This window comes from Heliangelus exortis, chromosome 4 (genome assembly GCF_036169615.1).
Source record: "Heliangelus exortis chromosome 4, bHelExo1.hap1, whole genome shotgun sequence".
NCBI lineage: Eukaryota > Metazoa > Chordata > Aves > Apodiformes > Trochilidae > Heliangelus > Heliangelus exortis.
Window position 1 is genome coordinate 25,421,568 of NC_092425.1, and position 26,574 is coordinate 25,448,141.

The following is a 26,574-nucleotide window of genomic DNA, read 5'->3' on the forward strand; positions in this document are numbered from 1 at the left end:
ACTGCATTACAGTGATGCTTAAAACATGTCTGCATTGATTCTATTCTTTCAAACATTACAGCTGTGGTCTTCTCATAAGTAAAGCCTGGCAATTCTGCATTCAGCTCAGGCACTTACATCTTCATATTCCATTGCCACCTTCAAAAATACAAAAAGCCTTTGGCCTTGAAAGTATTTAATTTTGCTGATGGGAAAGGTGATTGGGATCTGGAAGCACACTCTTTGATTTCTGATATTCAGCTCCCATAGAATTTCTTCCATGCCATTATAGATGGGGGTGAGACCTATTGTGAGTGACAGAAAGCCTGGCTTTACAGAGATGCTATTCCTGTCTCTTCAAGGTAGCAGAATTGCAAGGCAATGTCAGGTTTAACAAGCAGATTCTGCACAGCACCTCTATGAGCACTTCTAAGTAAAAAGTTGTGCTGTTGTTTCCTTCCTGCAGTTCTCCATAACACTCAGCAAAGTTTGGTTACAGAAAGTGGATTTTGGTGGTTTTCTTGAGAGCTGATTGAAATTGTTCCCAGTATGCTTTGCCAAAATATTTGTAAAGCTTAAAGTTTATATGATGATTTTACTTAGAGTAATTTAATTTAAAGTTTAATTAGATTTTTTCAGCTTCCTGCTCAGGATATTTTCTCTTTAACATCATAGAATAAAATAGTATTAGCAATTCTGAAGCCTCATTATCCTTTCAAATCCTGGTTAAACCAGTAAACTTAATGTTATTGATTAACCGCAAAAATACCTAAATATCTAGCTCGATTAGCAGCTAGACTTCTGAAATTAAATAAAATATTTAAATGACAGAAAATACATTTTGTATTTAATTTACTGTAACAATCTTTTGTTAAAGAAGAGAGTCATACCTCATAAGGACATTACTAACACCACTACTGTGAGCTATCATTGGTTTGGTTATAAGTACACTCAGAATTTAAGGTTCAGAACATCGGAATAATTCTGCTGTTGAAATATGTTGGCTAATCCTAGAATATTTAGTAATCAGCAATAATTATCCAGACAGTTTCCTTCCTCGAAGGGATAGAAAGTAAATGCATTACCTTCTCTATGTGTGTTTTTATTCAGTTCATTCGTTATTGGCAGTTCTCTGTTGGAAAGACACTCACACAGTGCTCCTAGGCAATTTGCAGTACCCAGTGCCAGTATACCATCAGCAGAAAAGTAAAGCTCACAGGCTTTAAAAAAAAAAAACAAAAAAACCAAACCAAACCAAAACAAAACAAAAAAAGGAAAAAATGAAAAATCTTGGTCACATAATTCAAAATGTGGAACTCTCATATGCAAGTTGGACTTAGTTATATACATTAAAATTCAAAAGAGAATAAGTTTAGGTTTAGGAAATACTCATTTTCTTTGTCTTGATTTTGAGTGCCCAGTAGGAGGTAGATGAGCCCAGTAGGAGGTAGCTGTCAAATACTGAGCTTCAGGCTAGTAGTAATTTCAGGTAATAAACTTTTGTTATTTCAAAACTTTTGAAAGCTTGGCTTCTCAATTAAAGCAATCAAAATGAACAAATAGGTAATCTGTGTGTGTGTGTTTGTGTGTGTGTGCAAAATAAACCTATGATATTCTTTCTTATCAATAGAACAATCCATCTCCAAAGTGCTGAGATGACCATTCCAACAAGTCAGTGCTGAAAAGTTTGGATCAGTAAATGTTTTCAGATTTGTATGAAATTAATCCACTGATAAGCACAAGTCTAAAGTTTCATATTAAGTCAGTCCAGATTTTGATCAGAATTGTAAAGATAAATATGAAAAAACACAGATAAACTTTAATAAAGGATTCAGTCAGATATTTTGTGCTAAAAACTGTCAATTTGTGGTCATACATTTTAGTGTGGTTTTATTTTTCAAAGTAATTATACTGTATTTTATTTATGTATTTTAGGCACTGAAGGGGCAGTGTTTGGGCACTCTGTGGAGACACCCCATATCAGAGCAGAACCTTCCCAAGACCTCAAGTAGGTGCTGTTGAAAAAGTTGTTTTAAAATCAGGTATTTTCAAAAGTGATGAAGTCTTGAGTAAAAGTAGATATCTGTACAAAACTATATACTGCCTACTTAATGAATTGCACATATCCAAAATGCTGGCAGACTCCCTTTTGTTCTGACTAGTTAAAAAAAAAAAAAAACAACAGATGTTTATCACACAAAATGTAAAATACATTACTTTTTATAAATTATTTGCCTCCTGTAGTGGAATACTTGAGAAGCATGCCTTCCCCAGGGACTGCAATACTCAGGGGTTTTTAAGGTCATATGTGTTCAGTACTTTTTAATAGCATTTGACCCAGATTTTTTTTTTTTTTTTTTATGAGCTGCCAGAGAATATGTTTCAACTTAAAGTAAAAAGTTCCAGATTTTTTTTTCAAGTGATATTTCTGGGTTGTGGTTTTTTAATACTATGGAATCGAACTTCAAAAGTTCATTACCAACTGAAGCTACATTTGTAAATGTGAAAAATCTGAAGTTTTCTGTACATAATCACAGAAGTGGAGAAGTAAATAGTAAAAAATCAAGTCTAAAACTTGACACAGTGTACAGACTGAGAAAGAGAAAAGGTTTATAGTAATAGCTTTTTTTTTAAGTGCATGAGTGTGCACCACTAAATGCTAATCTGCAGTTTATATGGATGACGACAATACATGAGGATCGCAGAAAATCAAAGGTCCTTCCTTCTGTTTCTCTCAACATATTATGTATCTAGCTCTTTATCTGCTCAGCAGTGTTTACAATGAATTCCTACAGAATAGCATTGTTAAATGTCCTTCCCTATATTGGCAAAGGCAATTAGGATCGTTGACCAGCAGTGATGTTGCAGAAATCATGTGCAGGAAGCTACCCATGTGGACAAGTTTGACCATTGTATGTGTAGTGTGAGAAGTAAGTAATTGAGTTTGATTACTTACAATGAACATTTTGAGGTAATACAATGGTTTGGATTCTTCCAGAGCATCCTGTTCAGTAGATTTTTGTCTTAGAAACCCCCATCCCCTACCAAGACTCCTGTCAGTCCTTTGTTGAGGGTTGTTGTAAAGGCATTTATTAGTGATGTCCAGCAAGGTGGCATGGTTTGTAATCAAAAGTGATTCAGCAGAAAACATAACAAGTTTTTCTTCTTTCAGATGCCCAACAATTTGAGTATGAGCATGGAATCTGTCCCAATCAAAAGAATATGGAGGCACTTTATTGTCTACTTCTTTGTAATATTTAAATGATAACAATAGAGTGGAAATGTATGCTAAAATAGATAAACCCTCGTCTTCAGAATGAATTTCACTAAGGTTAAAATCACCTTGTGTTGCTTGTGAAACTTAAATATTCAGCATTCACCTCTTCTGTGGTTTGTCTTCATTGCAATGAGGCTCATCCTTGCTTTTCCAACTCCACTGTTCCTTCTGGAGTGAGAATTTTTAACTTTCTGCCCTCTCATTAATAACGAACTTACCTCATATAGATGAAACAGAAACCCTGTTTGGTCAAGAAGCATTAGCTGATGTGCTAGTGATTTTATTCTTAATATATTTAGTCTATTGTGTCCTGCAAGTTTTTGTACATGTGGTCCTATATATTAGTGAGGATTCAGTGATATTCCTTTTTAAACACTCTGAAATAATTTTAATCTTTTTAAAATGATGACAACTGCTATTAGGACAGAGTCTTCCTGGTTTTTTACATTAATCTTTCCAGAAGATAACCTAAAAATCCTTTTTAACCTTGTAGCTTGAAAGATCTATAAATAATTGTGGGTTTGTGTGATATTTTCTGACAGCAGAATACGATTACATACTCCAATCATACATATCCCTTAAAAAATGAAGGTTACCATATGCCTTTTAATCGTATTTCAAATTATTTAAAACCAAACAACTGTGGTATTTATTAAGTTCAAGACCTTCATTTTCCACCCCACTTCCCTCTCCCCCCCCTCCTCCCGCTTTTTCTGTGCTAATTAAAAAAAAGTGTCATAAAGCAGTGATCTATCATTTAGATGACTGTTTGCCAAATACACCCAAAGGTCAGCATAGGTCAAAATCCCTAAGCATTTCCTTGTGGCCTCAGAAGCTACTGCTGTCACAGAAACTATACTATACCAGAACCCCTTTTCTGGCTTCAGGCTCAACTGATAAAACTATACAGATTTTGAGATCTTCAGACAGAGAAACATCTGTAATATTTGCCATTAAAAATGTGTTATGCGAAAATAAAATTCAGTTGAGATTTAAAATAATTTTTTCCTATGTACTCAACCACTTGCATCACATCTTTCCCCTGTCTTACATTTTCAAATAACAGTTAGCAAGTTTGCTTTTGGAAAGTGTTTTTCTGCAATCCTTTGTGAAAGCTGGTAAGCCCTTTTGGGTCAAATCCTGAAAACTAATTTTATTTGACTTTCATTAGCTGCATAAAAGAACCATGCCTTAGAATCAGGAAAATTAATTATGTTTTAATAATTTAATCTTCATATTTCTCTCACCGCTTTTTCTCACAGGAACACAGTAGGAAAACTAAACTGATAATATAATAGGTCCCCAAATATTGGGTTTAAGCTAATAGTGCATTAAAACATGGTGAACTAATTGGTAATACCAGAAGCAGGCAGTAGTTAAATGCAGATAGCTTCACCCTCAGTAACCTTCTTAATAAGGGTGTAAATTAATTTATTGTTCTCTGTGGGTAACTAGAAGATCAACTTTAAGTAAGATTAACTTTAAGTGTGGGGTTTTTTTTAATCTTCCATGTCAACTCTCACACCACTGACTACCATCTAATCCTGCAAGCTAGTACTGGGCATAATAAGATGAAAGCTGGTCAAGCAGCAGGGAATGACCTTGGTGGTGGTGGATCCTACTTTACCTCTGGTAAGAATTAAAAATACACTAGTCTTGTGCAAGGGGTCTGTTGAATGATGGTTTATAAGAGTTATGTTCTGTGTCATTTAATGGATGGTTTACTAATAGGGCAAAATATCAATTTTATAAAAGCCTGGACCCAGAAAAGGCATAGGAAAGGAATTTTTTCTTTAACTTATTAGTCATCTGAACAGGCTGAGTATAACAGAAGTTCTGAGAGTCTTTATGTCTTTCACACAGAAATCACATAATAAACCAAACCTCATTGAAAGACAGAAGATGCAGTAAAGAAAAAACAGCTTCCTTCCTATGCTGTTTTAATGATGAAAAAAGAAACTGGAAATCTTTATTATTTTGTGTTTGGTTTTTAATTTTTGTTTTAATGTTGGAGAATGTGCATTTTCAGAAACTTGTTTGCTTAGGCTTGTCCCTAGCTATTGAAAATATGATTTATTAAATTTTTGTTACATCCACATGCATACAATGATAGATATGGATGTAGTAAAAATTTGAAAAATTGTCAAAGTCAAGCTCATTTTTTTACACGTATGAATGCATATATAAATATTTCACATATATATGACACTAAAAGAAATAAAGTCAGAAATAACAAGTTGTTATTACATACAGATTGGATTAAATATTAAAGAGAAATTAGCATTCTCCCTCTCAGATGCAAGAGTTTCTGGAATAGCCTTTCAAAAGAAACAACAGGGATAACCAAAAATCTTTATTATCAAGTGACTGAATGTTTGCTTTATGATTATGCCATGCCATGATTTCAGGAACACACAGATGGGCTCCAAGCATAGTTGTCTCAGGCTAATAGGGTTATGAGTGTAATACATTACCCTATTAATCCTATCTCAAAAGCCATAAAAAGCTTGGAGCAATAGCAAACATTTGCACAGTGCTGAGTTAATGAAAGACAAGGCAACTTTACATTCTACAGACTGGTGTGAAGGCAGCTGAGAATATTTACATGAAGCCTGCTCAGGTCTAAGAGAAGCTATGACCACCAAGGGTGCTCAGAGTCCCAGGGGAAGATGTGTTCAGGGTTTCAGTAGTGCCCTGGTGTGTGCTCTTGGCTCCAGCAAGGCTGCTTATATGTGTCATTGCCCCAGAGCTCTTACATTGCTTCCAGGTCTAAGCTGCTACTGCATGTTCAAGAAATTCAAGTTCCATAGGGTTTCAGTTTAGGATGAGATACGGAAAGCACACGCTTTGTTTAAATATTTAATTTTCATAAATATTCCAGGTAGAAGTATTTGACTAATTTTTTACATGGAAATTGAGCAACAGCCTTTAATGCCTTGGGGTCTGATGTTTGTGACACCAGAACTCATTTCCGAAATTCTTTGGACTCTGAGCCAAATACTATTATATAGTACTATATATACTATACAGTATATATATATAGTATAGTATATACTATAGTACTATAGTATATACTATACTGCTATACTAAAGTAGTATATACTATACTATATATATATACTATATAGTATATATAGTATATATACATTATATATATTAATTCCACCATACCTTCATACTTCTTTTTACTGTGTTTTTTCTGATTAAATGTGATTTGAAATAATTCTTACAGCCTTAAAAATTTGTACTATACATCATTGAGGACAAGTAAGACTGTTGTGACATCTGTAATAGTTTAATATCCTGTCATGATTTTAACTAAATAGGCTTACTACTGCAGTAAAGAAGTGCTATTTATATTTTTGTCATTTGAGCAACATGTAATTTTTTAATTCTTTCCTTATACTAAATTTCTCTCCTGTGTGTTTTTCATTCTAGTTGTTCTTTTTCCCCATCCCAGGAGAATCTCCATTTTCCATGCCACTCTTTTCAAGAAAACAAGGCTTCTGCATTTTCCTGTCTATCTACTCTCTCCCCTCATCTCCCTGATAATTGCAAAGCAGCTGGGAGGTTGCATTCATACTTTATAGGCAAGCAAAATATCCTTAAGTTTCGTTACATTTTCTGCAAACCAATGCCTAACGAGAGATGGTGACAGAAAATCAGCAAGTATTAAGAATTCCTTGTATCAGTTTACCTATTTGTATACATGTGGCCTCAGATTACCCCCAGTTTCTGGCATAGCTTGCTTCATGGTCATGTCATGGTTATAGAGATGGATGGCATGGAGTTTCTAAACAGCGTTGTGGCTGTGGGTGCAGAGGTTATGATTTGGGTTCTTGTCTAGCACCATGCTGGAGCCAGACAAGCAATCTGAAGTTCATTCAGGCTGTGTGTAAGAGAAAGGAGGCTCAGAGGACGGAGAGGTGTGTTGTGGATAGGTACAAGGAGTATCTGAGTTTATAAAACTGCTGGTTCCCCAGTCCACCAAACAGCTCCTATTGCTTGTATCTGAAGTATACATAGAACTCCAGAGGCAGCCTGAGCAGTAGAGAAGAATGAATGATCTTACATTTCTTATCCTGCAATTTGCATTCTATCTTTGGTTGTATTTCAAGATAGAAGTCACTACCAAAAAGAAAGAAAAAGCTATTTAGCTTCTTCATATCACTCTATATTTTGTATTGCAGAAGGAAAAAAAAAAAATATCTCTCTAGTTCTTTCTGAAATGGTGCTTGCCATAAAAAAGTGATGAAAAGTAGCTCACCATTCCAGCTCTGCTGTTCTTAATCTGCAAAGGTTGAAACACCTGTCAAAAGAATTTCAGAAGAATAATTTTCCACATGAGATGCAGTTACCTCAAGATGTGGACCAAACCTGTTTTTTCTCTGCTAAAATATATTGTTTATAACAGCTTAAGGCAATTTAGGGAAATTATTCAAAGTGAAATTAGAAGATTGCAGGTTGTCTGGACTGCCAGCTCCTAAGCACAGAAAGCCAGTGGTTTTCAAAACCATTATCAATGAGTTCTCACGTGTTTCTGGTTCTTCAAGGAGCCCAGTTTGGCCCTTTACCCTCTCCTGGGCACTTTATGTTCAGGTTGTTCTCTTGACAGCCACTTGAGCATTATCTATGGGCACATTACTTCAAACTTTTTCTGTCAAGATACATTTCTATTTTAAAAAATATATTCTGAAAGGCAGCTCGGGTAACAGAACTATTTCTGGAAAGGACATAAACTACATGTAAGGATGTTTAGTGGAGTAGCAGAGCATGAGTAGAAAGGAGTTCCAGATCGGAACAAAATTAAGGAAGATTATGGGGAGGGGAATGTTGTGGCTAGAATAAGGGTAGCTCTGAGGAATCCTTTTCCTATACTGTTCCTTAAGAGACTAATTTGGATTATGTCATATGCAGATCATTGTCTCTCCTGAAAGTTTAGACTTTCAAGCATGTTGTGGTATTTCTCTAAGAAATGGTAGCTCACATTCTAAATCTTACATTTCTACAAATATTCTTTATTTTCAAAGGTTTAAGTTTTGGTGGACTTTACATTTAAAAATGTATGATTTTTTTATGTCCTGAGATTCCATTTAGGTTTTTGGTTTGTTATGCTCTCAGTGTTATTTCTGATTTGATAATTTCCCTGTTTTTAACTATTGTGACTACATCTTACTAAGAAAGAATCATGCATAAAATTCTCTTTAACCTTCCTCACATCACGAGACTATTTTGTCAAGCTCTTGCATTAAACATCTGTCCTCTCCAGCACTCCTCACCTGCCCTTCACTTTTTCTAGCCTTTTAATAACATCATTGAAAAAATCTTCAATGACATTTTATTCCTTACTTTTCCTTCTGAGTAACTAATATTTATTCTTGGGAGAGATTCTTTATTTCACTATGCGTGGAAATTGTTTTTCTGCTTTATCATCTATGTCAAATAACATTAAAGATTCTTTTATTTTCAACTGTCACTATGATAATGCAGGCCCATTTAACTGAAACCAGTGACATGTACAGGGGCAATTAGAACTCAGATTTTAGTCTGGTGACATGATTTCTGGATTAATGAGAAATTCGTGACTTATAATAAGAGCATGCTGACACATGCCAAAGTCAGTGATCTGCAGAATATGGACATAACACGAAATGCTGTACTGAATGTCATTCTACTGTTCTATTTAAGAAACTTTTGTCTTTATTTAAAATTTTTGTCCATGAATTGTAAAATTGGATATTTGAAAAAAGTCATGTTGATATTTACTGGTTTAGGCCATTATCTATTCCATAAAACATTTATTTAGCTTTCTGTTATTTAAGGCTTATGTTGTGAAGTCACAAAATAGAAAGCCAAATGGCACACCTAAAGGTTAGATTCCCACATAAATCAGAGATCTTCACATGTGCATATAAAAAAAATTGCTTCTTGATAAAAGATAGTTGATGATCAGTGAATAAAACTAAGGATTCATGAGGCCTGCATATTTACGCTTGCATTTCAAAAATTCATATAAGCATTTGGTTAAAAACACTGTAATATAATAAACTTCAGGAAAAATAGCTATTCTGGCAATGGTCCATATGCATCTTGCAGAGATGCATGTTTCAATACATGCAAATATATCAAGGTTTTTAGTCATTGTTATATATATTCTTTAAAGTGCATGTATAATGTTGTACGTGGTTTAAGTAATGAGATTGGAATGAATGAAAAGTAATTTCATTTGCATATCATTCCCACTGTGATGTCATATGCAGCTATTCTCTGAATAATTACTATTTCTTAAAAAAAGGCTTCCATATTTTTGTGAACATGTTTATAAAAGTCCCTGGTTATTCTTTATGGGTATTATTGGAGTTTGCAGCCTGGCTCCCTGGAAATGTACTGAGTGGAAACCCTAATTTTGTCTAGCACCATCACTATTCAGTGAACTCATTTAAGGACTCATGGCCTCACTGAGGGAGAGTGAAATCAGTTTCCTTAAGTGTCAGGGTAGCCACCTGTTCTTTTTTATAATAGAAATTGAAAGAATATATATAGTTAAAATTGAGGTTTCTGGAAAACATTTTTTTTTTCAGAATTATTTATAAGAAAAATTCTTATTTCTACTTTGGAACAGAATTATTTCACTTCTATTAGAGGTAGACCCTGTCTTCTACAGTATTCCTGGGTTAGGGGTGTTAGTTTACAAGGAAAGGGAAGAAAGAGGAATAGTAAGAGACTTGTCACACCCATGCCTTACCTTCTCATCTTTGGGTCTCTTACGTCCCTGCAGCCTCAGTCTGCTGCAACTCTTTTCCTTCAGGCAGCAAGACAGATATCACAATCACTTTAATTTATAGAAATCCACAAAAAGTGTGCCAAGTCAGTGTGTACGTTTCATATTGATTTTATGTTTGCAGAACTTTTTTAAATAGCACGATTCCTATGCTAAATTAAAAAAAAAAAAAAAATAAAGTAAAAAACGGAAGACAGAAGTATTGTACTTCTTGACCTGCAGGTGTAAAGATGTCAGTAGCGGGGAAATGAGTCCCTGCTTTACATGTGTGATCTCTACTTGAGAGCATATTTTTTAATCCCCTGTTTTGAATACAAATTCCAAATTGCCAGAGGTTCATATCAAACATTTTACTAAGTAACATGGGTGGAATCCACTGCTTAAATTGACATAAACCAAATAAATTATTCACATCTGCACAGAGGAATCTTGCATATCCTTCTATTTTAAGAAATACTTTCCCCTAGCCAAAGGAGCAAAATTAACATAGATATATCCTATGTGAGTATGAGGGATGTGTGAGAGGTAAATCTAAAATATTTCTTAAAATCCAAACTTAAGCCCTTTGCCTCATTTTTTGAATTCTTTTTCTCTAGTAAATCTAGGTCAGCTTGTAAACAGAAAATACCAAATGAAAAATCAAGATTTCTTCATCTCTGATGAAAAATGTTCAAAGGAACATATTCCAGATATTTGAAAAGTCTCCTTTTTTAGCAATAATTCTGTGATTAATGCAACTCAAATTCATATAGCTTTGATCCTCTGAATTCTCTTTTTTCATAAATTAATCGTTGATAAATAAAACCACTCTTCTTTCTGGATAAATCATCTGTCTACATCACATATAGCAAATTGGTAGATCACATTATTTAAAAGCCTCTTTATCTTTCCTACAGTGGTGTAGCTTCTGTCTAATACAAGCAATGCTTACTTTTCTGTCTTAGCTGTTTGTTGTTGGGGAGAAATATTAAATTGTATGAATAGGATTCACTCACAGATGTAAATGTCAGTGTGACAGGCCAGCAGTGAATATCTAAGGAAAGGAAATACTTGATATGTTTTTGTAATATTGCTTTGGCGGGGTGAGTATTACAACATGGAGTGTTACTGTAAGTTTATAGGAGAGATTAAAGCTTTCATAAATGTGACAAAGAAAAAATATCAAACAGCTGTATGTTAAACATAATTTATCTCAAAACATTGAGGAAATAATCTCTTTTTGTGTATAGACTTCTGCATTTCCAGTAGCTTGAAGCAAATTGCACATCTGAGTCGCTTTTCAGATGTAGATTATCCAAAGAATATTTATTATTATATTATTATAATTATTATATGAGAAGTAAATTAGTAACTGCAAAATGGATTTAAGCATTCAGTTTTACTTGTAGAGGGGTTTTAAGTACTACACCGCTGATCATCAGCCATTAACTGACATTTCTGCTGTATTATTTGATTCCAGGAAAGCGCTAAAAAATATCTATTGTCTGAAAAAGTAATTTCTTCTAGACTGTATGTAGAAGGCTAATATTAACAACTTCTTCTTAAGTTCAGAAATTAATTGCATAAATGACTCCAGTTTAGACGAACTGGAAGTCATTTATGTTAATGTATTTCATGAAAAAAATAATGCAACTAGACAAAAGACTGAGCTATACACTGTCGTGTGTTTTGGGAAAAAAAAAAAGGTCTGCCTGGAGTTCCTCAAACAAGATCATAGTTTTTTGAAAGATACTCCTAAACAGATTTTCATTGACCACCTCCTGAATGGTCTGAGAGTGGTTTTGATGTTATCAAACCAGAAATATTTCTGACTTTGACTTTGATAACCATCAAGTCAATGCAATAAATGTAGTTACAAGCACTTTTCTCTTCATGATTATGAAATGTCAGCTGAAACCACTGAAAAATGTTTATATTCATGGAAAATAGATTCTAAACCAAAAATACATGCTGCTGAAAAATATGGAATGGAGGTATCCCATCATTTAATATTTATACAATATTTATACTTTTAAATTCAAGGTGAATTTAAGTCAGCAGAGAATCTTTTAAAATGTAATGCCTAAACTTATAGGTTAAACGATTTATTAAAGGTTTTAGAAGCTCTTTTTCTGCTACATTATAGACATAAAGAGTTCACAAACCACCTCCTGCAAAACACTGAGGTGCATAAGTAAATAATTAAGGATGTTTAGGTTCTTCTTTGGCACAAAGAATTACAGAACTTCTATTAACTTCTCCTTCAGAGTGTCAAAAAATGAAGGAAAATTACTTAGTTTAAAAAAAATACAGATTTTTCTACTTTTCCTATCTATGCGTATCCCATGTATTTTCTTTTATATATGCATATATATATATATATATATATGTAGCTACAAATAGTATTTTTCTTTATCTGGACCATCTGCTTTTAATAGTCTTACTCTGTTGACAAGTAATTGCTTTCCTGTTTGTTTTGATTTTGTTTTTTCCCTACTGAGTGTCTATGACATGTAGCAAACAAAAATATTTCACAGACAACATCTCAGTGACTTACTTTGCATGCAAATGTGGCATTTTGGTTTCAAAAAGATAATCCATCATTATTCTGGACACTTTGAAAACCCAATAGTTGAAACACACTGAAATTCTTTTGTTCAGTTGCTTGACAGATCTTTTGTTTGGCTTTTGTGTAGCAAATTCTGTAAAACTATTCTTTCCTTTAGACATCTAGTACCTTATTATATTTTTGGATGGATGAGACCTAACACTCAAAATACAATTTTCTGAAGAGGGAAATACAGTGTTTTCTGCAAGCTACTTATTTTAGACACTTCTATTATTAATATATTTCATTTTGCAAAAAGCCTTTGTTCATGTACAGTGGAAATATGTTCTGTCATTATATTATTGGGATATTGAAAGATTTGTCTCCTTCTTTAAAGGGCTATGTGATAAATCTACAGGTGAACACAATCTGAAGCTAAATTTTTTTTTTCCTAGTTCAGTACAGTTTTCAACCAGTCATCTTTCCTGTTCAGTCTGTGTGTGTGACTTCTACGATATCCTTGCATTAGTACTTCCTTTCAAGATAAATCTATATAAAACTGTGAGATAACATAGCTAAGGAAGTTTCATAAGTCTGCATTAAGGCTGATGGAGGATCTTGTGTATATGGCAGAGAGAGATGGAAAGAGTGATAGTAGATCAATAGGTGCTTGGAGGGAAGATACCAAGACCCAGTGATAAGCAGTGATTACCCTATTATAGCTGGGTTATAGAACATAATAAGTATTTTGCAAAATAGAAAAAGCATGCAAAAACCCACCAGTAATAGAGACATAGCAGATTTTCTTTTCCTCTATGTACATCATGCTGCTACACCTACCTGAAATACGAACTAGCCTGTGAAAGCAAAGTCATTCTACTCAGTTTTACATCATTATTTAAATCTTTTTAAGTGTTTTGTTTTCTTTTCATTTAGTTGGATATTTGTCACTGGTCACTAGGAAGATTTTAGTTATTAATCTGTCATTACAGAAGCACTCGCACAGATGTGTGGATTCTTAAGTACCCATATTTCAGTATTAGTGCAGCCTAGCAAATTAGTTACTAATGCTGAAAAGCATCACTAAGCAGACAAGCTTATATCAGTGTATGTTTAAATAATGTCTTAAGTAGGAATAGGTTTAAACATATCTTTATTTTTTTTCTTTCACTGGGACAGTTGTGAGAGTATCACGGATATAACTGGCATTTACTTCTTAATCTTTCAAAATGTGTTTATGTACATATGGAAGACTGAGAGGGGAGCTTATCAGTGTTTATAAATATCTAAAGGTCTGGTGTCTGGAGGATTGAGCCAGACTTTTTTAGTGGTGCCCAGCAACAGGACAAGTAGCAGTGGACACAAACTGGAACACAGAAAGTTCCATCTGAGTATTAGGAAAAGCTTCTTTACACTAAGGATGACAGAATAATGGAACAGGTTGCCCAAAAAGGCTGTGGAGTCTCCTTCTCTGGAGACTAAAAATTCACCTAGACATAACTCTGTGCCCTATGTGAATCTGCTTTTGCAGTGGGGGTGGACGAAACCTCAGGAGGTTCCTTCCAATCCCTACCATTTTGTAAACTATGGTGGCTGCATGCATTGTAGGTCTGGGGGCTGGGTCATTTCTGGTGGTTTGATTTAGTGTATTTTTTTTCAGTGCCTGATTTTGTGTTTCAGACTTGAATCTCCTACTAGATCTTTGGTAATGGAAGCACCCAGGGGAGTGCAGGTCAATGCAGCTGCAGGAGACTTAAAGGCAACCTGTAGGAAAGAACTGCACTTACAGTCCACAGAAGGGGAGGTAAGTTTGGTCAGTAGCAAAATGTTCTACAGCTATGCCCAGCATTATGCAAACAATATGAGGATAATTTACTCAGCAGCAAGGTAAACATCACGAGAAGTGTTCTGCATTTGCCTATGTTAAAGTAATTTCGGTTTAGCTTGATCAATTATTAATACTTACTTGCTTTTTGCAATTATTTGAATCACTAAGTTGCATTCACACTGAAAATAATATTAGTCTAAAAAAAAAAAATTAATCTAAGAGCCAAGGAAAAAGCTACCTAGTCTTTCAGCATATCTGGGCGACAGAGACAGCCAAGTGATCGTGGTAAAAAATTACTTTGGATGAATCGGACAAACTAAGGAGGGAAGTTTGGATTAATTTGGTTTAATTCTTCATTAAAACACGATGAACAGGTTTTACAGATATGTTCTACTTGTGGTTTGTGTCCTTGAACTGTTACTATCACTGTATGACAGGACTTCAATGTTATGTTCACTGTACTATTTCATCAGTGTCTTGTTTCAGTGATCAGCTGGACACAAAAATATTTTGGTATAGATTCTTCATGTGGAAACCTGTGTGAACTCATGGAAACAGTTTTAAATTGGGTCACTGACTTGGTTGCTAATCCATGTACTGCAGAAAGGTATGAAAGATTACTGTTGTGAGTCCTTTCTTCTTCAGTACTTAATGCTATACCATCAAAAAAACCCTTGTGCAAGGGTATCAAAGGCTTTCAGATTTCTATTAGACACTTTGGAGAAAATTACAGATTTTCAGATTATTCTCAGGAAGACTTGACAGGTATACCTGACAGTCTTTTAGAAAGCCAGCTGCTTACTTTATCTAATTGGCAATGTAGCTCTTCAGAATTGTTTTGCCTTTTGAGGTTGTATTTTTTAATTTTTACCGAATGTTCGCAGTTACTTTACAAACTGCCCAAATAATCAATACTAAACAAAATCAGCATTCTCATTTGTTACCCATGATCCTCCCTGCAATTCACACTCTTTTCATTACAATGCAGGAAGCAATACTTTGGCTAACATATTGCATCAAAGGTCTGTTTTGATAACTTCTATCGATGTAACTATCTGTCCTGCATAGTTAAAGCACAATATTTTCCTATTTCAGAGCTTCAGATAGTTATATACCACATGTCCCATTTTATTTCTGAATTCCTCCAAAAGGCAGCTCTTCCCATAATCTTTCATCTTTACTTACCATCTGTCTAAATTCATTACAAATGTCTTAGTTAGTTTCCTAAAGTTGCCAGGATAGCAGTAACGACAGTCTAAACCTCTTTAGTATTAAATATCATCCTCCTTCATCTTTGTCCTTTTTGTGGGTATTTTTATTGCAGCTTCCTGTAACCTCTTCTTCATCCCCCTGCACAAATCCCTAGTATGTTTCCTACAATTTTTAACAAGAGGTTTTCACCTAGAATTTATTTCTTTGTTCTTTCCCTTCATGATATTGCCAGAGGGAAAAAGTAATGCCCAAATGAAAAAGAAGGCAAAAAGAGAGCCAGCAGAAAGACTGTTGCCTTTCCTCAGTCTCCCATGTTCCCTGAAGCAATGTCAGTATTTACATCTTGGTTTAGTATTGTGCCTCTCCATGGTGTTCTGTACAAATATTTAATTTCTGGATTCATTAGGCAGTTTTGTCTAAATCAACACTGTGACTTTTTTGCATGACTTTTCATTTTTTTTAAGTGTTTACTTCAATTTACTAAAAAGATAGTTTTGGAAATAATGTCCTATAACATCAGCTGGACTTTGAAATTAGAAAACCCAGTAAAGTTATAATGACTATATCATAATAATATTATACATAATATTATTTGGAACGGGAATTCAATTCAGTATTCAATATTTTCTAGGGAAAAAATGGCAGTGTAAAGCAGACTTTGCATATTAAAAACCATTATATTCCTGTATGTGGCACATCTGTGATTTCCCATTTAGATGTTAGATTGATAGTGATAAAAAACAAGCTCCCAAACTTTCCCCACTATTTCCCAAGGAGCTGCTCTGTAAACATACATCTAACCAAGTTCAAAGTGTTTATCTCTTGCATACTTGAAATTCTAGCAAGATCTGCAAAGAAATGTACCCTAAACGTACAGAGAAATTTCATTCTGAAGTCTGAACAATGCCTTTACAATCCTATTTTATCTCTTACACTGTAAAGGATTACAGGAAAATGCAGAAACACTTTGGAAGGCATACAATGAGCTTCCACAGCATCACCAGTTGTGCAAAGTTATTCTGGCCACATTAGGGAATAGCTGGACTAATTACAGCCTGGTGTGAGGCACCAGGGTAAACATCTGATGGTTGAAATATCTACATAACAAAATGTTGCTTGGTGTCCTTGTTTACAGCCCAAAAGACACACCACAGATAAGCAGAAAAGATGAAAAAAAAATGTGAAGGATTTATCATTACTCATTTTTAATAAAACACATTCTAAACCAAAACAAAATATCTATGTCAAAAATATTCTTTGTTTTAGCCTAAAAATGTATGCTTTTTCAGTCAGGTTATTCAAAAGAAATTCTGTCTTAGTGGATTGAATCTTTGAACCATTTTTTTGTGACAAGACATTTTGTATGAGAAAAAAATACAAGTTTTTGATATTGTTTTCACACTGATTGATTCAATTTAAATTTTTAGTGTTTGAAAGCTTATTCCAAAAAATCATCAAAGATATGTAAATTAATATTCTTCTTTTATAGCCCTAATATGCCAGAAAATAACTATGTGGCATCTGGAGTCACTAGTTAGAGCCAGGTAGCAAAGCGTTGTGAATTTATTGTGGACTAATCTATGAAACATGTTTTCCTTTTATTTAAGAATAACTTGAAAATATTTTTAAGAACATGAGGCTGTTTATGAAATACTTTTCCTTGAGCCTTATTTCTCATGCAGTATAATCTCTAGCCCCCCACATCATAAACTGAAAGCCTCTGCAAGCATTCTGAATTTTGCTGTTTGATATATTTTCTTTTTACTTACTGCAGCATTATCATAATCCTTTTACCCCTATTATGCATGATTCCAGACTGAATACTGGGTGCTATAATTTAGACTCAGATTCTGCTGCCCTTTATAAAGCTCTTGAGCTGCACCCTTGTGAGTCAAGGCATCAGCAGAATCCTTTGATTCAATTACAGCTTGGCATTTAGTTGTGAACTATGTATTATTCTATAAATAAACCATAACCAATGGTTTAGGGCAGCAATCATTTACAAGGAAAATGAAATGTGAAGCTCCGGGCTCTATCTGAATATATTGGTTCACATAAGAAGAAAAAGAATGTTTCTTGTCTGGAAATTCAACACAATGACTACTTCTTCTTTCACATGTAAACACAATGCAAAAGAACAGATTAGTAATGAGTTCTGTAGATGCTACATTTTACCAGGCATGAAAATATCTTACACTTGAGCATAAAATACATGCTCATATAATGATAACAAGCTTAAAGGACTATCTGAAGTTGTCCATTTATTGGTCAAAAACCTGATTTCAATGATTTTGACAATACATCACCCTTTGATGGAGAAGGCTGCTAACTAGCCTCAGCTCTTATGAGTTTTGTGCACCCATGTATTTTACAAGTATCTTCTGTGTAAACTAGTGTCTGCACTTTCATTACCTCCCATGAATAAAAGGAGAAAGACATGCAGAAGCATCTCATTTTTACAAACATATTTATTTTACTCACCGTTTTTTTAATGTTTTTCCTATTTACCTCTTTATGCCCTTGCATTCCCTTGTCAGTTTACACTCCTTAGCATCGTTTGTACACTATGTTTGGTTATTTCTGGCATAGTGAGGCTTATAACTATCACAATAAAAATGAGCAATAGTCTTTAGCAGACAAATTTTACTCAAGCTCAGAGCAGCAGACAACGGGCCAAGTTTTTATTTACCATTTTAGTACAACATAGTTTGTGAGGCATACACCCAAGATTATTTTTTAGAGACCTACAAATGCATCTAGTACTAATGTTTCATCTCAAATTCCATCTGGTATTCTTGCTTAACCCAGGAAGTGGACAGAGATTAATATTTAATCAAACTGGAGTAATCTTCCCTTGTAAGCTGAACCAATAGTACCATTTTAAAGCCTTTGCTTTGGTGGGGTTTCTGTAGACAGTTTTTATGTTCTGAAACAGAAAAATAAAATAAAAAACAAAGTATATAGAAATATACTGAAATGGAATTACCTTGTTCTGCAAGCTGCTTGCTTTAACTATGGTAAAATGGCTGATTAAAGCCAACTTAAGTGTTTGATATGATGAAGTGAGTTCAATAAAAAATAAGCAGGGCTTCAGAGCTCAAAAATACACTGTTTATTCACCAGAAATTATCTCACAAATGTGTGCTGCATTTTGTTCTCACTGCCTTTCTTCATAGATGACTTGTCACTGTTTTCTAGAAGGAAAGAGATTAGTGGCAATTAAGGGATTTTTTTTCTGTATTTTTTTAATTACTGATTTCAAGAATTCTATTAAGATGTTTTGACAGGTATTTAAAATATTAAATTGCCATATTATTTTTAAACAAAACCTTTCATTTTTGTTCTTAGAACAGTAATTAATGTGGAAGTTAATTTCTAGCAAAAAGCACTTTTATGTAGAAGTCTACAACTAAAATGCAGTGTTCTTAAACTACAAAAGCAAAGGGTTTTAATTGACTTCACCTGTCTTTGAACTGTTTATTCATGGGCAAAGTTTGAAGACCGACACCATAAATCATTTTATTAAAAAGAGGAAAAGAAATGCCAATGAATAATTCATTATAGAAATAAAGTATTTTCCATTAATATTACATTTTAATCTAGTTCTGATATGAATGGTAATTAATTACTACATTTTTGTACACTCTAGGCTAAGCACAAATATGCCAAATATATTTTCCTCACTGTGCTGGGTATGTAAGTCACAAAGAAATCACATCTCTGCCCTGATTCAATGAATTTGCAAAAACTTCTCATATCATGTAAAATTTGATTCTGAGAATTCTTTTGTAAGAGACTGCTGTTGACATTCTGTATGCACTGGAGCTTGTAAACTTCTACTGGGCAACTTTCACAGCCACCCCATTTGTTTATGCCTGAAAATTATTTCCTCAATAGAAAGAATAAATACACCAGCAAGTTTTGGCTTCAGTTGTCCCCCATATAAATAGAGCTGGGATTATAACTCAGAATTTACAAGGTATGGTTGTTTATTGAACATGAATTTACAAAAATGTGTATTTGAAGTGAAACATGGCTCTCATAAGCACCACTTCATTACTGAGGAGTCAAAACAGAAATTCTTCCATTTGCTCAGGACCTGTATGTTTCACTCATGTACGGTAGTAAATTTCACATATATATTTATTTATTTGTGTGTGTTAGTTTTTAAATAAATTCAAGTTGTGGGTAGTTCCATGCATAACATAGAGGTGGAAATGGGAGCAATGTTAACAAATTAAATTTACCAGGGTGGCTGTGTCCTGGTGTATCCATTATATACTTTGGGAAGAGAACATTGACCACACCACGGTTTGGCCTAAAGGTCTCATTTGTCCTGTGGTCAACTGATCCTGCTTCCCATAGAGAATGCATTTTTCAATGCATACTAGATCTTTTAGTCTTCTCTGAATATTTAGCTTATACTTTCATGCCAGTCATCACATTCATTTCACTGTTTACCCCTTCCTGGATAGCATTAATCGTTATGACAGATATAGTTCCAGATATTGTGCTGGCATATGTTTAGATTTTACAGCATATATGCTATTGAGTTAATATTTTAATTTTCTACTACAATTTTTTTTTCTTTTTTCGCAGAACTATCTTTCAGATTTAGTGAAAGCTAGTTTAGGTGTGTGGTTTTAAATTAAATGTCAAAAACATAGATGGATGTTAGAACAAATGGTCCCCATGAACTAAAGTACTGCAATCTATCTTACAGTTCATCTTCACCTTGAATGTTAAAAAGTACCAGCATCTGAAAATTAGTAAAGTCTAGTGATTCAATCTGTATAATCCTCTTCATATGTATGCTTCTGATAGCATATGCAGAAGAGCAAAAAGGCTAGACAAAATCTTGCATTGTTATAATTCAGATTAATTCTGAAGAGCCTAAGGGAATCCAGAAGTTTTATTCAGCAAAATGTCATTACACTGTCTCCTTATCCTGGTTGATGATTATTAACCTTTCAGCTTTCCTTTCTTTCTTCTGTATTTCCCCCAGTTTGTTACCATTTCTTATCCACATTAGCCCTGAAGTATACCTTTGCAGCTCTATAGAATTATCTTTCTAATCAAACTGCATATGAATACAGGAAATTCTTCAATGTTTATGAATCCTGACTTTTGCACTTGACTTTATCATCTCCTCCCTTGAGAGGCCTTCATCAAGGAATCAGGGGAGAGAGCTTTTATGTATGTCAGATTCATATCTCTGAATGAAATGGATTGTAGGAATATTTGACTTTTTTAGCTTTTTTTGCCTGCATTTTGCCCACTGAAAGTTCTCTCCTTCAGTTTAGTTCCTTGGTTTGTAGATAATTCATATTTTCTGTCTTGCATTCCTTTCCCTCTCCCTCTCAATCTTCAGATTAACAGTAAAGTCTGGTGAGCAGATGACTTGCAGCACAAAAAAAAAGATGACTCTCAGAAAAAAATATATCTAAAAAGAGCACTGTTTTTCCATTCCTCTCACATGCCCTACAGGGTGATTCAGCTTGCTACTTCAATTATTCAGAAATAAGGTCCCCTTTTAAATATTGTAGGGATAATAAGTTTTTCTCAGAACTAAGATGCACAAGACAAGGCAATGATCTAGGATTTATAAACTGTAAGTATTTAGAAGAAATTATGCTGTTCAGTGCTCTGCTCTTTTTGAAATAACCTTTCTCCAAGTAGCTGCTGCCTTTCCATTTTTGTACTCCCAGTCCATCTTTTACGATGTTTCAAGAATGGCTAAAAGTTTTGGTCTTATCCTTACCAGGTTATCTGAGGAGGTTTGAGACTCTCAGGAGCATGATTGGCTTGCATGGCCTTCATGCACATGAAGTACTAAACAGCTTATCTTGTGCCTTTCACAGCTCAAAAGTTTAGAGAAAGACCATGTGTACGAGCACTTCCATTCACTGCTGTCATCTAGCAGCAGTGTTTCCTGGGAACAGAATTCTGTTCGGTTTTTTTCTCTTGCCACTTCTTCCCTTCTCTTTAAAAACCCTAAAACACCAGGCATAAATTGATAAGTAGTTTAAGAATGGAGGACTCAGTAGTAGTAGTTTAAGAATGTTGGAGGACTTTTCAGCCATGAATGTCAGTTTTCAGCAGATTATAGGAGAGGAGAAGGTGTATCCTCAAATATGAACTATGTTCCTCTGAAGTCCCTTATGCATTGGGCAACTTTGATAGTCTATTGGTAACGCTCCTTAACTAATAGACGTGTAAATGTGGTGTTTGGGGACATGTTTAGCACTGGGCTCAGTAGAGTTAGGTTAATGCTCATACTCAGTCTTAAAGATCTTTTCAAATCAATGATTCTGTGATTCTGTAGAATATTGAGCTCCTAGAAAAAATATCCTGAAGTTCAAGAGATTTTAATCTATCCTGCTCTCTGATGCATGTCTTCTGATTTTTTTCTGAGTTAATATTTATTTTAATCTAGACTCTCCTTGTGGAACCCATTTAATTTTGATTCCCAGATTTGATGATCTTTCTGCATCAACAGTGTAGCTAAACTGTTCAAGTGGCCAGTCACATGCTCTAACAAAAGTACAAGTAATCCTACATTGTTGTCAGCTTTTCATATATGTATGCTTTCTGTAGTCAAGTGCCTTTTACTATCACATATATAACATAAAGTCTGCTCAGTTTTTATTTTTTTTTCTAGATTTGTTTGTTGAAAGTTATCAAGAGCTGCTGATTAAAAGTATATGATGTTACTGGCTCCTGTTTAATATCCTGTTGTTAATACTGTTCAAATTGAAAGTATTTTATCAAGGATGTTTTCTGATATCCATACTTGATCTTTCTCCAAGCACAGAGCTGTGCTAAACACTGTTCATTATCAGATACATTTATACTTACATGGAGTTTACAATTACTCCATTTGAATATTGGATTTTTACTTAATACTACTGACAAGTCCACCATAGCTACATTGAGTGGACTTGCTGAATTTTCTATTAATTTTGATATGAAAAATCAAAGAGTATTTTTTGTTACTTGTCACTCTACTGAATAATGATTATGTCCTTTGTTTCCTTTCTATATTTTACCCATTCATAGCTTCTATTCTGCTGAGTTTTTTTTCTCTTTTTTTGTTTTGCTAGCTGTCATTACCTTTACTTTTATCTGAGCTGAATGGTTTTACATGTGTAAACATTTTTTTTCAGTTGTGATTCTAGCAGAATATTATTAAATTGTCCCCAACACTAATCACATTTCTTCCATCTAAATAATTTCTGCCGGGGTTTTGACTCCTAAGTATTTCAGATCTATGACACCAGACTTTTAAAGCAGCAAGATGCACGTGCAAATGCATCATTCCCTTGTCTTGCAATCAGTTCCACCATCAGCCAGACTATGAATTAAAATGGGTATCATGCCATGCATTTCTAACCTGTGCCTCTGAGATTCTCGCTCTCTGTCCCTTTTAGTGCAAAATTTCCAGTGATGACAGTAGCTTGCTCTGATGGGGGAAAACTTGTGATGATGGGGGGGTTGTACTGTTTTGGGCTACTTTCAGCCTGTCTTTTCTTTGCTGATCATTTACAACACTTCTGCTGAAAATGCTAACATGACTGTGCATCAGACTTTCTATGGGATTTCATCTCACCTTCTCAAAATTTTCCCAGCCTGCTCTCCTTCACTTATCTCCCAAAGTGGCTTAGTAATGCATCCTCGCTTCTTTTCTGCCATGTACTGCTGATTTTATCAGAAAATACTACTTGTCTCCTGTAGAAAAAAGCAACACATGCTATATCTCCCCATATTTTTTACATGTACTGCCGACTTTGTGATACAATGGTTTCAAGTTGGCTTTGCTGATATTCAGTACCTTGTAATAAACACTAGTAAGTAGTTAAGGAACTTACCTTTTTCTAAGGATTGTACTGTTATCTGCAGGGCTTAAAGACATTTTGATTTGTTATCTGTCTTCATGAAGTCCATATTCTGTACCTGAGGAAATGCCTGATATTACTTTGGCTCTCATTTACTCCTTCCATAAATTAAAAATAAACTCGAAGCAGCTGGAAGTGTGTCATTTTGTGCTAGTGAAAGATGTTTTCTTCCTGTTTTTGTTACCTCATTTAATGACACTGTTTATTCAACATCCTGAAAATGTAACTTACATATAAACATTGCAGAAATCTATATAGATTCATGAACATTACTGGTATTTACAGCCTCATGCTGACTTACGTTATTTTCAGTGGAAGGAAATTTAAAAAATTAAAAATTTAATTATATTAAATGTTCAGAAACAAATGAGAATAGATCAACAACCTTCCTAAAAAGGCTTTAACCTGAAATCTCATCTTAATTTAGGTCAGATAAGATCTTTATATTGTGTTCATGACTCTGCACCTGCATTTAATTATTCTCTGGATGTAACCATTGTTAAGCCCCTGCAATTTAGTACTGTTCAGCACATATTTCCAGCTGCTTACAGGAACACACTGGGGAATGTGTTTTAATATCACTTCACTCTTATTAAAACACAAATTATTCCAGAGCAAGGATATGCTACTGAAATGAATGAATGAATTTTAATCATAAAATGTATAAGTGAAAATTCAACCTATTCAAGAATACTGTCAAGATGGTTTTGTATGAGACTAGTTATATCTAAAGAAACATATTGGGTGAAGTATTTGTATTACTGTAGTAGTGAGCACCAATGTGTAAACAATTACAGAGCTGAAAACCAAGAAATATTGACGGCTTTTTATTTCACAAATAATTGTTGCTGCTTTGTACTTTTAATAATCTTTCTAATAATTCCAATAAAATATTTCTAATTTTTTAATATTTCTAAAAATTCATGACTAACTCAAAACACATCTTTAAAATATGTCATGATGCTGAAAGAAATCGACTTACTCCCTTTTTTTTTTTCCTTCCTCTTGTAGATATTTTTAAATGCAGATACAATCCGACTGGGAAATCTACCAATGGGTTCCTTTTCTTCCTCTTCCTCCTCCTCCTCACCCAGCTCTTCAGCTCCTCGCCAGACTATATATGAGCTCTGCGTCTGTCCCAATGGTAAACTTTACCTGTCCCCAGCAGGAGCAGGCTCCACGTGTCAATCCAGTAGCAACATCTGCTTGTGGAGCTAGAATGACTCCAATTTATCCTCACACCAGAATAGCCTTTTGTTACTATCCCTCTGCTTCACAGTTCTGCTCGGTTTCCCTTGTGACAAGTTTGACACTTCAAACGGCCTGCAGAGCATCTTCTTCCAGTGTAAGCAGGAATACAGAGCTGCCTTCTCTTGCAGTTTGTGTTGCAACTCAACGCAGAGATGGGAGTCAGATATTCAGAAGTCAGTGTAATCTTCATCAGGAAACCTGGAACATAATATCAACTTTTGTGCAAACGGGAGAATAACACAGGTGCCTTTGCTACATGAAGTGAAGCACATAGTTTTAGATTTTTGCAGGACCTGGATATGAACTGCACATAGATATAGACATATATATATATATATATATAGTACATAAACAAAGTTGCCCAGAATCTGATGGTGAGATGAATTGGTTTCCCCCTGTATGATAAATAACCTTACTGTCTGAAAGCACAATTTTCCATTCATCTTTTTGGATGTAAACTTTTATCCCTGAATTTTAAAATTTTGAAGCATTGTGTGATGCTTGCTTTCCTAAACAATTAAATTCAGTAAATGGTTTTTAACACAAAAAGAGACAGAATCCCTCCCTGAGTTTGGTTTCTTTAAAATTGTGTTGTTACTCTTTGTCTACTAAGTCTAGGGTTTTGTACACTAGGTAAATTTTGGAAGTGCTCAGCAATATTACCTTGCAGAGTTAAACAGATATCTGCTCTTCTTTGTCAGATCTGAATGGCCTTATATAATATTTTCATGGCTACTGCATGTGACGTGATTACTTTAGGTAGAACATACAGTTTCTGAAAAAGAGGAATGGTAAAGGGGGATACTGATGATATGTTTGTTGATCAGTGTATTGTTCTTCACAAGGTATTTACAATTGGCAAAGCAAAGCTAAGAGAAATTCTTCAAAGGTGTATCCTGTCCATTTTCTAGTTGCATCCAACTGCTGCCATTTGAACACAGTACATATGTAAGTACTGTTGTAATGTGTAATGGTGAGAAGCAATGCACTAACAACTGGTATGACATTTACATTTATTATTCTCTTTTGCTTACCATCTGCTGCTAAGGTTTCCAAAGTAACAGTAATATATATGGAAACATACAAAATGACATTCAATATTAAAAAGTACATTGATATTATATTGACTTTTTCAGGTCTATGTTTAAATTGTGATCTGATCTCACTACTGACTTCCATTTTTGACAAGTCTGTTGTGTGATTTCTTTCTTGTATCAATGCTCATACTTGTTTGGCTTGAGTGGTATTTGAAACCTTATAAAATACACTGCAAGTAAATTTATCACAAAATTGATTAACGAGTATCTTGAAACTTGCAGAACCCAGGAATCTAAAACAGTATATAAAATAATGTTTCCTATCGTGGAAGATGGCTTGGTTACATGACGTAAGTGTGCTTTTGAATTCTATCCTTTAAGTTACACAACATAGCATGGAGCTTTAGGAGCTTCTGAATGTAAGATCAGCAATGCAATGATGGCCTTTGTGAGGTAACTCGGGAGTCAGGGAAGACAGTGTAAGGTGGGTATTTCTACAGAATTATTTTTTTCTTAGAGAAAATAATAAAAAAGAGCAAAATAATCCTGTTATTACCTTTCAATTTTATTACCACCTAATAATGTTGGGTTTTTTCTCACTTAAAGTGAAATTCACTCCTATGTAGAATTCCAGCACAAGACATGTCCAAGGCTTGACTGGTGCTTAACTTCCCATTGGCCCTCTGGCTCACCCCAGAGCAAAAATTCTGTATTTCCTATTTATACCATTTAAAGAAAGACTTAAAATATATTATCTCTTAAAAACAAACAAACAAACAAAAAAAAA

General features: G+C 34.3%; 1 protein-coding gene across 1 annotated transcript in view; it reads left to right on the forward strand.

Annotated features, from left to right (window-relative positions):
* The window catches only part of SGCZ (sarcoglycan zeta), a 174,295-nt gene extending 147,829 nt beyond the window's left edge, over positions 1-26,466 (forward strand). The window contains exons 5-7 of the mRNA XM_071743461.1: positions 1,915-1,987; positions 14,245-14,368; positions 24,511-26,466. Of these exons, the coding sequence (XP_071599562.1) occupies positions 1,915-1,987; positions 14,245-14,368; positions 24,511-24,717 (404 nt within the window). The 3' untranslated portion in view covers positions 24,718-26,466. The remainder of the gene's footprint in view (positions 1-1,914; positions 1,988-14,244; positions 14,369-24,510) is intronic.
* The last annotated feature ends 108 nt before the right edge of the window (positions 26,467-26,574 follow it).